Raw genomic sequence first — 16,015 nt, forward strand, 5'->3', positions numbered from 1 at the left:
AACATAAAAATATTATTTTACAATCGACCCTCAAAGTTGGATGATAATGGAACCATTGCAGTGAACAACCCAAATTAGTCGCTTCTGCGCAAATTATCAATGCAACTGTCTCACGACACATGGCCATCCTTAATCCTGGTTCTTTTTTCCACAGGGGAATGCTACTGAAAATGTGCAATGTCCACAGATTATGTAAAATGCATTTCAGGTTGCATAGACACCGGCTTAAATTTACACCAGGGAAACAAAAATGCCTCATGTCAAGAAATTAATAAGAGGAACCGAGCAGCGACATGAATCTAGTAAACGCAACCACCCCTTTGGAAAATGGCAGAGATAGGCTTTCACATTTTAGTGCAAGCTAAGGAATTGGACTCATAAGCAAACCATCTTGAATTACACTCATAGTTACTTCATTTCATTCTTAAAACTCCCCCTGCGTGGAGCACAAAAAAACCCCCGTGTCTACGTGAATCATTTTTGTGTAATAATCTCCACTTAAAGAAACACAGACCCAAGTTGAAGTTGTGGCCAGTTGTGATGTGACAAACAAATTAATTTTACAGGTCATAATCACGTCCACAATAAATAATCCCACAGAACATTTTGCGACCTCTCGGAATGATTGCACTGAATGTCGTTTTCTTACCTCTTCCAGCTGGCTGTGAACGTGTTGGACAATCAAGCCGATGGCGACCATGTTCCCGCCACCTTAAGATAAAGACAACAGATATGAGACTGAATTGGAGGAATGTAAGGGTCGGCGCAGTGGTTAGTTTCCTGCCTAAGAGCACCAGAGACCCGGATTCGATCCCGACCAAGTTTGTACGTTCTCCCTGTGACCGCATGGGTTTTCTGGTTTCCTCCCACACTTCAAAGACGTACAGGTTTGTATGCTATAGAGTCATGGAGCCATACAGTGATACAGTGTGGAAACAGGCCCTTCGGCCCAACTAGCCCACACTGGCCAACATGTCCCAGCTACACTAGCCCCATCTGCCTGCGCTTGGTCCATATCTCTCCAAACCTGTAAAACCACCCACTTTTGTATCATCAGCAAACTGGCTAATCTTGCCCTGTATGTTCTCATCCAAATCATCGATGACAAACAGTAACGGGCCCAGCACCGAACCCTGACGGGCCTGTCCTAATTACGCAACTTTTTCGGCGACTGCCGGCACCCGTCATAGGTCGTTACAGGTGGCCGAAAATTTTCAGCATGTTGAAAATCCAGCGGCGACCAGAACAAGGTACGACTCTTTGGCCGACTACTCACGACCATACAGGCTTCACCCCGCGACATGTCGCCTGTATGGCCGTGAGTCGTCTCCTCAGTCGCCCAAAGAGTCGTAGCGTCTTTCTGGCCGCCGCTGGATTTACAACGTGTTGAGAGTTTTCGCCGACCTGTAACGACCTATGACGGGTGCCGGCAGTCGCCGAAAAAGTCTCGTAAGTGGGTCAGGCCTATGAGGCACACCATTAGTCACAGGACAGTCACGCTAGTTTGCTTCAATCGAGTGATCCCTGGTGTGTAAGATGGTGCTAGTGTAGTGGGTGATAGAGTATGCTGGTCGACGCTGGCTCGGGGGGCTGTAGGGACTGTATCTCTAAAACAAAATCTAAAGATAATGACGGCATTGTGTATTTAAAGCAAGGTTTGCAGCTTGACATAGACTGTTTTTGACTAGGATAGAATGGTTGTGGAGAGGATGTTTCCACTAGTTGGAGTGTCTAGGACTAGAATCTATGGAGTTCTTTGCCACAGAAGGCTGTGGAGGCCAAGTCAGTGGATATTTTTAAGGCAGAGATAGATAGATTGTTGATTAGTATGGGTGTCAGGGGTTATGGGGAGAAGGCAGGAGAATGGGGTTAGGAGGAAGAGATAGATCAGCCATGATATAATGGCAGAGTAGACTTGATGGGCCGAATGGCCTAAGTCTACTCTTATTCCTTATGACTACTTTTTAAAAGATATTCGGACAGGCCCACGGACATGAAAGGTTTGGAGGAATATGGGACAAACGTGGGCAGCAGGGAATAAACAGTACTAAGGTGCACAAAAAAGCTGGAGAAACTCAGCGGGTGCAGCAGCATCTATGGAGCGAAGGAAATAGGCAACGTTTCGGGCCGAAACCCTTCAGCCTGAAGAAGGGTTTCGGCCCGAAACGTTGCCTATTTCCTTCGCTCCATAGATGCTGCTGCACCCGCTGAGTTTCTCCAGCTTTTTTGTGTACCTTCGATTTTCCAGCATCTGCAGTTCCTTCTTGAACAATAAACTGTACTAAGTTAGGTACTGATGTGAGAGTCAACACATCAATCGTGACAGCAACTTTGAAGGAAAACAGTTTAAATTTTGGAGAGTAGTTCATAAGCGATAGGAGCAGAATTAGGCCATTCGGCCCATCCATCAATCATGGCTTCTCTATCTTTCCATCTAAACCCCATTCTCCTGCCTACTCCCCATAACCCTTGACACCCGTACTAATCAAGAACCTATCAATCTCCACCTTAAAAATATCCATTGACTTTTAGGCTCCACATCCTTCTGTGGCAAATAATTCCGCAGATTCACCACCCTCTGACTAAAGAAATTCCTCCTCATCTTCTTCCCCAAGGTATGTTAGCACTTCACACACGTGGCAGTAAATGCTCCATTGAACCAAGTGCAGGCTGAAGAGATCAGTTGAGTTTGGCACCATGCCGGGCACAAACATTGTGGGCCACAGAGCCCGTTCACAGAGTCATAGTGTGCCACAGTGTGGAAACAGGCCCTTCGGCCCAACATGCCCATACCGACCAACATGCAGGTACAGCAGGTAGTGAAGAAAACTAATGGAATGTTGGCCTTCATAACAAGAGGATTTCAGTGTAGGAGTAGAAAGGGTCTTCTGCAGTTGTATAGGGCTCAGGTAAGACCACATCTGGAGACAACATCTGGAGTATTGTGTACAGTTTTGGTCTCCTAATTTGAGGAAGGACATCCTTGTGATTGAGGCAGTGCAGCGTAGGTTCACGAGATTGATCCCTGGGATGGGGGGACTGTTAGATGAGGAAAGATTGAAAAGACTAGGCTTGTATTCACTGGAGTTTAGAAGGATGAGAGGGAGTTCTTCTAGAAAATTATAAAATTATAAAAGGACTGGACAAGTTAGATGCAGGAAAATGTTCCCAATGTTGGGCGAGTCCAGAACCAGGGGCCACAGTCTTAGAATAAAGGGGAGGCCATTTAAGACTGAGGTGAGAAAAAAACGTTTTCACCCAGAGAGTTGTGAATTTGTGGAATTCCCTGCCACAGAGGGCAGTGGAGGCCAAATCAATGGATGGATTTAAGAGAGAGTTAGATAGAGCTCTAGGGGCTGGTGGAATCAAGGGAAATGGGGAGAAGGCAGGCACAGGTTATTGATTGGGGACGATCAGCCATGATCACAATGAATGGCGGTGCTGGCTCGAAGGGCCGAATGGCCTCCTCCTGCACCTATTTTCTGTGTTTCTATGTGCCCGTGATGCACTGTAGTGCAGTTCGACATTCATAAAAGAGATGAAATGGAGAAATTAAAGCAGATACCTCGTGGAACCACGATGTCTGCGAGCCGCATCGTGGGCTCGATGAACTGGTCAAAGGACGGCTTGACAAACTTGTTGTACTGTTTGATAACCCCCTCGATGTCCCGCCCACGCTCGGCGATGTCTCTCCGTAGGCGGCGGACCAGCCGGATATCAGAGTCCGTGTCCACGAAGATCTTCATGTCCAGGAGCTGCAACCACAAAGCAACACGCTGAGCAAGTGGCCAATCTCATACCGGTCGGTGCATACAATATATTTAGAAAAATTACTCGAGATTTTTTTTTTTTTAAATTATTTTTATTAGAAGCAATTGTACAAGAATAAAACATTCGGCATGTAAAAATTATTGTACAGCTTCAATTTTGACCTTTTAACCCGAAAATGAGGGAAAAGAAGAGAGAAAGAAGAAGAGAAGGAAAATGTGAAAAATGAAAAGATAGGACCCCTAGACTACCAAAGTAGTGTGGCCAAAGAGTGAATAAAGATATAAGAGAGGAAAAGGAAAGAAATAAAAGAAAAAAGTGGAGATATACCAAGAATATATTTTGTGCAGAAAATGAAAATACCTTTCAAGAACTCTCAGAAATTTTGGACAATGCAATTCATTCTTGGGAGATGACAAAATTATAAATCTGCTTGTGTTAAAACAGACGGCTACGTTGGAAGGAACTGCAGACGCTGGTTTAAACCAAAGGTGGACAAATAAAGCTGGAGTAACTCAACGGGACAAGTAGCAACTCTGGAGAGAAGGAATGGGTGACGTTTCCGGTTAAGACCTTTCTTCAGACACTGAGTCCCAAGAAGGCTCTCGTCCTGAAACGTCACCCATTCCTTCTCTCCAAAGGTTGACATTTGTTCTATGTCTCTCCACATCACCACCTATATCTCTCGTTTCCCTTTCCCCTGACTCTCAGTCTGAAGATGGGTCTCGACCCAAAGAGGATGGTGAGTGTATGGAATGAGCTGCCAGACAAGGTAGTTGAGGCAGGTGCTGTAACAGCATTTAAAATACATTAGGACAGGTACCTCCATAGGAATGTGTTAGAGGGATACGGGCCAAACACGGCAAGTTTTAGTTTTTTTTTAGTTTTAGCGATACAGTGCGGAAACAGGCCCTTCGGCCCACCGAGTCCGTGCAGACCAGCGACCCCCGCACATTATCACTATCCTACACACATTAGTGGCAATTTACACTTATACCAAGCCAATTAAGCTGCAAACATGTACGTCTTTGGAGTGTGGGAGGAAACCGAAGATCTCGGAGAAAACCCACGCAGGTCACGGAGAGAACGTACAAACTCCACACAGACAGCACCCATTATCGGGATCGAAACTGCAAGGCAGCAACTCTTGGTGGGACTAGAGTAAACGGGGCACTTTGGTCGGCATGGGCCGATGGGCTCATTTCCATTTTGTATGACTCTATGAATATTTTCCTATCATCTTTGATCTGATTATTTTCCCATCATCAGCTTTGAGAAGATTACTTCATGTCATCTTACTGATCAAAAATATACCACAAGATCACCGTTTTTCTCATTAATAGGTGGCTAACCACAACTTTTTTTTGTGTCGGTTTTACTTTTCAAAGAGATTGCAAAGTTTCCATACATCTCGCATGCTTTGAACTAAAAACCTTGGTGGGTCAAATATGAAGATAGTCGTTTATTTTTAGGTACTTTCACCATCTTAAACATGAACATTATGCCAATTAGTCTGTGGGTCCACACACAGTGAACATATGAAAGCGATTTAAGCCAGATTTTAAAACAGTTTTCAATAGTGAAGTAAACCAGTTACAGTTAGAGTGGCACAGTGGTGTAGCTGGTAGAGCCACTGCCTCACAGCTCCAAGGTCCCTGGTTTGATCCTGACCTCCACTGAGCTGTCTATGTGGAGTTTGCATGTTCTCCCTGTGACCATGTAGTTTTCCTCTGGGTGCTCCGGTTTCCTCCCAGATTCCAATGGCGTGGAGGTTTGTAAGTCAATTGGCTTCTAAATTGCCCCTAATATGTAGGGAGTGGATGTGAAATTGGTAGAACATAGAACTAGTGCAAACTCACAGGTGGGCTGAAGGGCCTATTTCCATGCTGTATAATTTACCCCAAGGGTACCCATCCCGGGGTAAATTTACCTTCAGGGGTTAAATTTCGCCTACCCTGGGGTGATTCTGGATTTGTACATATTTTTTCATATGTGAAAAATAATAAATTATTCATAAATAACTGAACTAACATTGTTTTGTGCTATTAAAGTTGCCAGGGGTAAACGGGACGAAAAAGTTTGGTAACCTCAGATTTAACCCAATTGAAGAGTACTTGTAAAATTTGCAGACGGGGATTGAGAACTCTGTGGGCCGAAGGGCCTGATTTCATGTTGTATCTCGAAACTAAACTCAAAGTAAACATTACTTGTGTGTCACCTCCAAAGCCCCTGTGTCGGTAGATGGAGTTGTGAGCAACCTTCACAGTGTTAAATAAAATACCAATAAACCTTGGTTTCGAAATTAGTGTCTGCAGTGGAACACTAATTGGTTTTATTAATCAGAATAGATGTATCCCCACTGCAGGCCCTCCGAACCCTGTGGCCCAGTCACTTCATCTCAGCTAATTAAAGCAGTATAACAGTTGACCAGGCGAGCTGGGCAGGTGAAGGTCACCAATTGCAGCTCACAGCCAGTCGCTACTTTCAAAGCTGCCTGAAGTTTTGAAAATCCAGTCAACACTCAAAGAGCGGAGGGAGCGGGAGAGTTGCCACCTTACCAGCGCCAGAGTCCCGGGTTCGATCCTGACCACGGGTGCTGTCTGTGCAGAGTTTGCACGTTCTCCCCGTGACCTGCGCGGGTTTTCTCCGGGAACTCCGGTTTCCTCCCACATTCCAAAGACGTACAGTTAGTGTGGCACATTGGCCCTTTGGTTTGCAGCTTAATTGGCTTCGGTAAAAAATTGTTCCCTAGTGTGTAGGATAGTGTTGGTGTGCGGGGATCGCCGGTCGGTGTGGACTCGGTGGGCCGAAGGGCCTGTTTCCACTCTGTAACTCTAAACTATACTAAACTAAAAAGATTGCAGAGATCACTAGGGCTGGTGCACCATGTGAGGCTTGAAGGACTGTGGTCATTTTTACAGCGCTTGCAGCACCGGAGACGCAGGTTCGATCCTGACTACGGGTGCTGTCTGTTCGGAGTTTGCACGTTCTCCCCGTGACTGCGTGGGTTTTCTCCGAGATCTTCTGTTTCCTCCCACACTCCAAAGGCGTATTGGATAGGTGACTTGGATAGGCTGGGTGAGTGGGCAAATGTTTGGCAGATGCAGTATAATGTGGATAAATGTGAGGTTATCCATTTTGGTGGCAAAAACAGGAAAGCAGACTATTATCTAAATGGTGGCCGACTAGGAAAAGGGGAGATGCAGCGAGACCTGGGTGTCATGGTACACCAGTCATTGAAAGTGGGCATGCAGGTGCAGCAGGCAGTGAAGAAAGCGAATGGTATGTTAGCTTTCATAGCAAAAGGATTTGAGTATAGGAGCAGGGAGGTTCTACTGCAGTTGTACAGGGTCTTGGTGAGACCACACCTGGAGTATTGCGTACAGTTTTGGTCTCCAAATCTGAGGAAGGACATTATTGCCATAGAGGGAGTGCAGAGAAGGTTCACCAGACTGATTCCTGGGATGTCAGGACTGTCTTATGAAGAAAGACTGGATAGACTTGGTTTATACTCTCTAGAATTTAGGAGATTGAGAGGGGATCTTATAGAAACTTACAAAATTCTTAAGGGGTTGGACAGGCTAGATGCAGGAAGATTGCTCCCGATGTTGGGGAAGTCCAGGACAAGGGGTCACAGCTTAAGGATAAGGGGGAAATCCTTTAAAACCGAGATGAGAACTTTTTTCACACAGAGAGTGGTGAATCTCTGGAACTCCCTGCCACAGAGGGTAGTCGAGGCCAGTTCATTGGCTATATTTAAGAGGGAGTTAGATGTGGCCCTTGTGGCTAAGGGGATCAGAGGGTATGGAGAGAAGGCAGGTACGGGATACTGAGTTGGATGATCAGCCATGATCATATTGAATGGCGGTGCAGGCTCGAAGGGCCGAATGGCCTACTCCTGCACCTAATTTCTATGTTTCTATGTTTCTATGTTTGTAGGTTAATTGGCGTGGTGTATGTGTAAAATTGTCCCTGGTGTGTGTTGGATAGTGTTGATGTGCGGGGATCGCTGGTCGGCACGGACTCGGTGGGCCGAAGGGCCTGTTTCCGCGCTGTATCTCTAAACATCTAAACTGGAAGTGGCCTGCAGTTAAGTAACCTTGGGCATCGACCACGATCAAATGGCCCAACATGCTGTAAATCAGAAATGAGTTGGATTTCCACCCCCCCCTTCCCAAGTATTGGCACTCACCTTCAATACTTCTTTATCAGCAAAGGCCAATATGCCTTCAAAAATGATCACACTGGCTCCATATAATATTTTCTGATGAAAAGATACAGAAAATGAATCAGTTTTGTAGCAGCCAAGAAACAATAATAAGTAGAGGCAAAGAGCCAAACATCGTGGAAACAGGCCCTTCGGCCCAACTCGCCCACTCTATCACAATGGGCTTACCCAGTCCTTCTTCCGGGAATGTGATGTGAAGTCATACACCGGGATCTTCACACTTTTTCCTTGCTTCAGTTTTCGGAGAGTGGATACGATGAGGTCAAAATCAAAAGCGTCGGGATGGTCAAAGTTATATTCATTGTGGGCAGCTCGCTCTTGTTGTGCTTTAGTCAGAACCTGCGGGAATAAAACAAAATAATTTTAATTGACCACAACAGTTGGACAAATAGATAACAAGACAGTGGGTCGATACGGTGGCGCAGCGGTAGAGTTGCTGCCTTGCAGCGCCAGAGACCCGGGTATCGATCCCGACTACGGGTGCTGTCTGTACGGAGTTTGTACGTTATCCACGTGGCCGCGTGGATTTTCTCTGGGGCCTCCAGTTTCATCCCAGGCTCCAAAGACGTGCAGGTTTTGTAGGCCAATTGGTTTGGTAACATTGTAAATCGTCCCTAGTGCATGTCGCATCTAGATGCTGCCTCACCCGCTGAGTTTCTCCAGCATTTTTGTCTAACGCGTACGATTTGGTCAGTTACGTTATCCATTGGTTTTGTTTACTGTCACGTGTACTGAGGTACAGTGCACAGCTTTGGTTGCGTGCTAAACAGTCAGCAGAAGGACAGTACATGATTCCAATCGAGCCCTATACAGTGTACAGATACATGATAAGGGAAGAACGTTTAGTGCAAGGTAAAGCCAGCAAAGTTCGATCGAGATTAGTCCGAGGGTCACCAAAGAGGTAGATAGTAGTTCAGCACCGCTCTCTGGTTCAGATTCAGATTCAGATTCAAACTTTATTGACATTGTGCAGTGTACAGTACAGAGACAACGAAATGCAGTTAGCATCTCCCTAGAAGAGCCACATAGAATATGAGCAATAAATAAATATTTTTACGTGCATACAGTCATAGTAGTGCAATTATTATTTTTTTCCTGGTGGCAGGAGTGTCGGGGGGGGGGGGGTGCGAGGTACAGTGTTGAGTAGTGTAACAGCCGCCGGGAAGAAGCTGTTCCTGGACCTGCTGGTCCGGCAGCGGAGAGACCTGTAGCGCCTCCCGGATGGTAGGAGGGTAAACAGTCTGTGGTTGGGGTGAGAGCAGTCCTTGACGATGCTGAGCGCCATCCGCAGACAACGCTTGCTTTGGACAGACTCAAAGGAGGGGAGTGTGGAACCGGTGATGCGTTGGGCAGTTTTCACCACCCTCTGCAGTGCTTTCTGGTCGGAGACAGAGCAGTTGCCGTACCAGACTGTGATACAGTTGGGATGATTCAGTTGCCTGAAAACAGCTGGGAAGAAACATTAGCCAAGTCACGTTGGAGGTGTCAGCGTGCAATCCCGGCACGACAAAGTGCTGTCTGTAGCAACCCTAAAGATTATTCAGGGTTCCTTCACTAACAATGGATGCATATTCTTAATGTTTTAATGTCTTATGTTTTATTCCTAATTGTTTACTGTATATCGAGTAGTTACCTGCGAGTGGAGCACCAAGGCAAATTCCTTGTATGTGTCCGTACTTGGACAATACTTGGATATTCATTCATTCAATAACACAGTGCGCAGAATGCAGTACAGGAACAGGCCCTTGGCTCACAATATCCATGCCAGACATTGTGCCAAGCTAAATTAATCTCATCGCCCTACACATGATTTATACCCTTCCATTCCCTGCATTGCCACGTGCCTGTCTAAAAGCCTCAAACATATGTGCCGAACTTTATGCCAAGTTAAACTAATCTCCTCAGCCTGCAGGTAATCCATATGCTTCCATTCCCTGCATATCTAAAGGCTTCTTTGATGCCACTATCCCAAATGCCACCACCACCACTCCTGGCAGCGTGTTCCAGGCACTCACTAAAAAATCTTTCCCCGAAACATATCCTTTACATTTTACCCCTCTCACCGTCAAGCCATGTCAATAGACAATACACAATAGACAATAGGTGCAGGAGTAGGCCATTCGGCCCTTCGAGCCAGCACCGCCATTCAATGTGATCATGGCTGATCATCCCCAATCAGTACCCCATTCCCCATATCCTGTGACTCCGCTATCTTTAAGAGTCTTCTAATGTTAAGATGTTTAAGTGTTTAAGATGTCTTCTAGTGTTCGACTTTTCAAAGCTGTTAAAAAACTTCAGGTAGTCTACCTTAACTGTGTGAAAAAAAGCCTCAGATAATCTACCAATTCTATACCAAAAAAGGCTCAGATAGTTTACCATATCTATACCAAAAAAGGTTCAGGCTGTCTACTCCATCTGTGCCAGGAGATCATAACTAGAACATAAAAGTAATGAACATATGTACCTTGTAAAAGGAGTCAACAGAGAGCAGCACGACCCAGGGCACGTCCAGCGCTTCTATTATTTTTCTGGCCACCGTCGTTTTCCCGGAAGCGCTTCCGCCACACAATCCTACACGAAACGCAGCAGCAGTTAATTTACGGAAACAGTGGAAGAAGACGTGTTCCTTACAACAGCCCTCCTGCCCCATGCAGGGCACCTGAAGGAATAAGAGGCTCCGAGTTGCCATGAGGGAGTTGGTCATTCGGGCTTAAATCCCCCAAAATCCCACACGCAGTGAACACATGCTTGACGTCGGTCTGTCCACTCGGCCATTTTGGGAAGTGGTCGTGGAAGTAAAACTGGAGGAGGTCAACGATGGTGGGAGAGGCAGAGAGATTCGGTGCCGGTCAGCGGGCTGGGGGCTCCCACACCCTCAGAGACGCTCTGCGGGTATCGAGGTTCCCTGCTGGAGAGACCAGAGTCCCAGGTTCGATCCCGACTACGGGTGCTTGTCTGTACGGAGTTTGTACGTTCTCCCCGTGACCGCATGGGTTTTCTCCGGGTGCACAGGTTTCCTCCCACACTCCAAAGACGTACAGGTATGTGGATTAATTTTCTTTGGTAAAATTGTAAATTGTCCCGAAAGGTTTGTTTCCGCGCTGCATCTGTAAAGGCGAAATGGTATCTATACGTGGTGCAAATGGTCAGAATTATTGTTTAGTTTAGCTTCAAGCTACAAACGCGGCAACAGGCCCTCCGTCCCACCGAATCCGCACCGACCAGCGATCCCCGCACTTTAGCACTATCCTACACACTAGGGACAATTTACAATGTTACGGAAGCCAATTCACCTACAAACCTGTACGTATTTGGAGTGCGGAAGGAAACCGGAGATCCAGGAGAAAACCCACCCGGGTCACGGGGAGAACGTACAAACTCCGTACAGACAGCACCCGTAGCCAGGATCGAACCCGGGTCTCTGGAGCTGTGAGGCAGCAACTCTACCGCTGTGCTGTAATGTTCTGCCATTTTTTTTTTTAAAGTGCGCAAAACAGAAAGTTTGCAGTTGGCGTTCGCCTCTGGGAAGCTCGTGATCCTGCAGGTCCTTACCGATAACAAAGGCTTCTTTGGACTGCGTTCCATGCTCGTTATACCACGGGGGTCGCCCTGCGGTATATATCGTCCGCTTCTTCGTCCTCAAGAGCGGCGGCTCAGAGATGCATTGGCTCGTGGTTCGCTTACGTGACGACAAACTGCTGGTGACAGGAGGTATTAATCGGTCCAATGCCTTGTCACTGCTGCCACTGCAAGGACGCAGAGATATCAAGAGTCACACGTCCAGTAACACACGGATAATAATCAATAATACAATACATTAGTGGCTGTTGTCCTGGGGTAACCAGACCAAAGCCCGAGGTACAACCAAAGGGAATGGTGAAATATACGAGGATGGAAATGAAACCGGCAATTTGTCGAAGATAGTGTTGGAATGAGAAAGACCAGGTAGTTTGGAATGTGAGCTTGTATTTGGGGAAGGGGCTGATCTGGCCGGTGGCTTGGGTGATCAGAATATAAGGGAAGACCAAAACGCAGGAGAAACTCCGCGGGTGAGGCAGCGTCTGTGGAGAGAAGGAATAGGCGACGTTTCTGGCCGCGACTTAAGAAGGGTCTCGACACACGAAACGTCGCCTATTCCTTCTCTCCATAGATGCTGTCTCACCCGCCGAGTTTTTCCAGCGTTTTTGTCTACCTTCGATTTTTCCAGCATCTGCAGTTCTTTCCTAAACAGTCTATCAGCTGATGCAGAGGGTGGGGATAAAACCAGGGTTAGAACAGTTATGGACTCGGGGTGCAGGAGTGCCGATGGGGCTGGTGCATTGTCGTGGGGTGCAGCCACAACTAGTCCAGGACAACATGGTCCACGTGCACTGTCATCCTCCAAATGGAGCTCTGCCCGGGGAATTAAGTCACGGTGGTATCCCAGATGAGGAGATGCAAGGAAGACTGAGACCTGGAGGTTTAGCCTGAGACCTGAGTTTAGAAGGGCGAGGGGGGGACCACATTGAAACTTCCCGAACAGTGAAAGGCCTGGATAGAGTGGATGTGGAGAGGATGTTTCCACTGGTGGGAGAGTCTAGGACCAGAGGTCCTAGCCCCACAATAAAGGGGCGTACCTTTAGAAAGGAGATGAGGAGTAATTTCTTTCATCAGAGGGAGGTGATTATGTGGAGGCCAAGTCAAAGGATACTGCATTTTTAAGACGGAGATCGACAGTTTCTTGATTAGTACGGTTGTCAGGGGTTATGGGGAGAAAGCAGGAAAATAGGGTTGAGTGGGAGATAGATCAGCCATGATTGAATGGTGGAGTAGACTCGATGGGCTGAATGGCCTTATTCTGCTCGTATAACTTATGAACTTTTAAAAGAAATCTTAGTTGCAGACATGCGGTCTTAGACATGATGAGTTAGTTCAGCACTTTGCAAACTTGTTTGTAAACCATACAAGTGCAGTTCCTTGTTTCTACATAGTTACGAAAGTAGTGGTTAGTATTGTGCAGATCCTGATGGTTGATGTGAAGAAACTAAACTAGAAGGTGTTCTACAGCCTGGTGGCCATGGTGCCTTCTTCCCCATTAGTTGCTCCCACAACTTACAGTCGGAAACAACGAACAAGGTATTGCATCTATCGTTATTCATTATTCCAACATTCTAACTCTAACGTTAAGGCAGAGATAGATTCTTGATCAGTGCGGGTGCCAGGGGTTATGGGGAGAAGGCAGTAGAATGGGGTTAGGAGGGAGAGATAGATCAGCCACTATTGAATGGCGGAGTAGACTTGATGGGCCGAGGGCGGTGGAGGCAGGTTCTCTGGATACTTTCAAGAGAGAGCTAGATAGGGCTCTTAAAAATAGCGGAGTCAGGGGATATGGGGAGAACGCAGGAATGGGGTACCGATTGGGGATGATCAGCCATGATCACATTGAATGGCGGTGCTGGCTCGAAGGGCCGAATGGTCTACTCCTGCACCTATTGTCTATTGTCTACATGTGACTCCAAGCCAAACTCCGCTGGTTTACCAAAGGAAGACACAAGGTGCTGGAGTAAAAGGGAGGTCAGGCAGCATCTCTGGAGAACATGGATAGGTGATGTTTTGGGTCGAGACTCTTCTTCAGACTGATGTGGAGGTGGGGGCCCAGCGCCTCCTCCATGGCCAGAGTGAGTCCCACCGCATATGGGAGGAGCAGCACCTCATGTTTCGCTTGGGCAGTTTACACCCCAGCGGTATGAACATTGAATTCTCCAATTTCAGGTAGTCCTTGCTTTCTCCCTCTTTCCCCTCCCCTTCCCAGCTCTCCCACAGCCCACTGTCTCCGCCTCTTCCTTTCTTCTTCCCGCCCTCCCCCCCCCACCCCCACATCAGTCTGAAGAAGGGTCTCGACCCGAAACATCACCTATTCCTTCGCTCCATAGATGCTGCCTCACCCGCTGAGTTTCTCCAGCATTTTTGCCTACCAGCAATTATCCATACACTGGTTCGATCCTACTCACTTAGGAGAATTTACAGAAGCCAATTAACCTGCTGACCCGGGTTTGATCCCGACTATGGGCGCTGTCTGCACGGAGTTTGCACGTTCTCCCTGCAACCGTGTGAGTTTTCGCCGGGTGCTCCGGTTTCCTCCCACACTCCAAAGACATGCAGGTGTGTAGGTTATTTGGCTTCTGTAAATTCCCCTTAGTGTAGAATGCAAAAACTGGGATAACGGAGAACTCGTGTATGGGCGAGCGCTGGTCGGCGCGGACACGTTGGGCCGTCGGGCCTAATTCCACACAGTTTCTCTAAACTACATCAATGGAAATGTCTCGGATTTTTTTTAATGGTACTCAGGATATGTATATTCATGCAATTAAACCACCAAGCTAGTTGAGGTCGGCAACACTACGGTAAGGAAGTACATGCACTGCTAAAGATATTTCTTATCGTGCTATTTAGATTTCCACCGCCCACGCCATCCTTCCCCTGTTATCTAATAATAAGTAGAAGCACGTCTTGAGTTCGTGTGTTTCTTTGTGATCACACCTGAAGTGTCCTGAGCACTACATTGATGTTCAATTGTGTCCAGTGTGTTCTCACTGTTACATTGACAGTGGGATAGTATAGAACCAGGGGAATAACATAGAACTAACGTGAATGGGTGATCAAAGGTCAGGCTGGACTCGGTGGGCCGAAGGGCCAGTTTCATATTTGTGAATCATGGGAGCAGAATTAGACCGTTGGGCCCCATCGAGTCTACTCCACCATTCAATCATGGCTGATCTATCTCTCCCTCTCAGCCCCATTCTCCAGCCTATCCCCATAATTCTTGACACACTTACTAATCAACACCCTTAAGGGCCTGTCGCACTTGGCGAATTTTTTCGGCGACGGCCGGCATCATTGACTGACGTATCAGGTCACGGAAATAGTCGCGGCGTGACGCGGCGTGACGATGTATTGAGGCGCGGTGTTCCATTTTTTTTGTCACTGCTGGATTTTGAAATGTTCAAAATCTTTCCGCAACCCTGATACGTCAGTCAATGACGCCGGCGCCAAGTGGGACAGGCCCTTTACTAATCAAATATTTGTCAATCTCCGCCTTAAAATGACTCAACGACTTGGCCTCTGCAGCCATTTGTGGCAGTGAATTCCACAGATTCACAACCCTCTGACTAAAGAAATTCCTCCTCATTGTCTTTCTTAAGGTATGTCCTTTACTCCCACATCAGTTTCAATGCTGTAGCTATGAAACTGAAACTAACAACAACAAGCAAAAACTAGATGCCTGAATACACCTGGAAACTCAGTTTCACAGCATTAGGTAGAACATAAGGAATCAGGTGATAAATATAACATTGAGACTCAAGAAACTGCAGGTGCTGGAATCTGGAGTAAAACATGAAGTGCTGGAGGAACTCAGTGGGTCACACAACATTTGGGGAAGATACAGGCGATGATTCGGGTCGGGATCATTCTTCAGACAGATATAAAAGTGTTCTGTGTCGGAAGGAACTGCAGATGCTGGATTAAACCGAAGATAGACACAAAAAGCTGGAGTAACTCAGCGGGCCAGGCGGCGTCTTTGGGGAAAAGGAATAGGTGATATTTCGGGCCGAGACCCTTCTTCAGACTGAGAGTCAGGGGAGCGGGAAACGAGAGATATAGACGGTGATGTGGAACAAATGAATGAAAGGTATGCAAACAAGTAACTGTGATGAAGGAAACAGGCGGGTATTAGCTGCGGGCTAGGTGAAAACGAGTTGCAAACAATGAGACTCAGCAAGGTGACTTTGAAGCTGGTACAGTAACTTGGGTGGGGAAGGGACGGAGAGAGAGGGGATGCAAGGGTTACGTGAAGTTGTTCTTTTACTCTTCTTATTTTCTTCAGACCACCATCCATTCCCCAAACCGTCACCGAGTCAAGAACATGCAGAAACTGAAAGACTCAGTGACATTACCATAATACCAGTCATGTTTCGAGATCTTGTTTCACAGTCGGCATTGGTCAATCCTGGCCCGCCCAAACAACCCTCATGTTAAATA

The 16,015-nt window shown here is 46.9% G+C and overlaps 1 protein-coding gene across 4 annotated transcripts in view; it reads right to left on the reverse strand.

The window, feature by feature from the left end:
• The window catches only part of uckl1 (uridine-cytidine kinase 1 like 1), a 70,394-nt gene that overhangs the window by 31,174 nt on the left and 23,205 nt on the right, over positions 1 to 16,015 (reverse strand). For all 4 annotated transcript variants that reach the window (XM_033041402.1, XM_033041404.1, XM_033041405.1 and 1 more), the window contains exons 2-7: positions 11,549 to 11,742; positions 10,461 to 10,567; positions 8,165 to 8,335; positions 7,961 to 8,032; positions 3,566 to 3,755; positions 650 to 711 (exon numbers count right to left, since the gene is read on the reverse strand). In XM_033041402.1, coding sequence (XP_032897293.1) covers positions 650 to 711; positions 3,566 to 3,755; positions 7,961 to 8,032; positions 8,165 to 8,335; positions 10,461 to 10,567; positions 11,549 to 11,742 — 796 coding nt within the window. The remainder of the gene's footprint in view (positions 1 to 649; positions 712 to 3,565; positions 3,756 to 7,960; positions 8,033 to 8,164; positions 8,336 to 10,460; positions 10,568 to 11,548; positions 11,743 to 16,015) is intronic.

Source organism: Amblyraja radiata, chromosome 23, assembly GCF_010909765.2.
Source record: "Amblyraja radiata isolate CabotCenter1 chromosome 23, sAmbRad1.1.pri, whole genome shotgun sequence".
In the NCBI taxonomy this organism is placed as follows: domain Eukaryota; kingdom Metazoa; phylum Chordata; class Chondrichthyes; order Rajiformes; family Rajidae; genus Amblyraja; species Amblyraja radiata.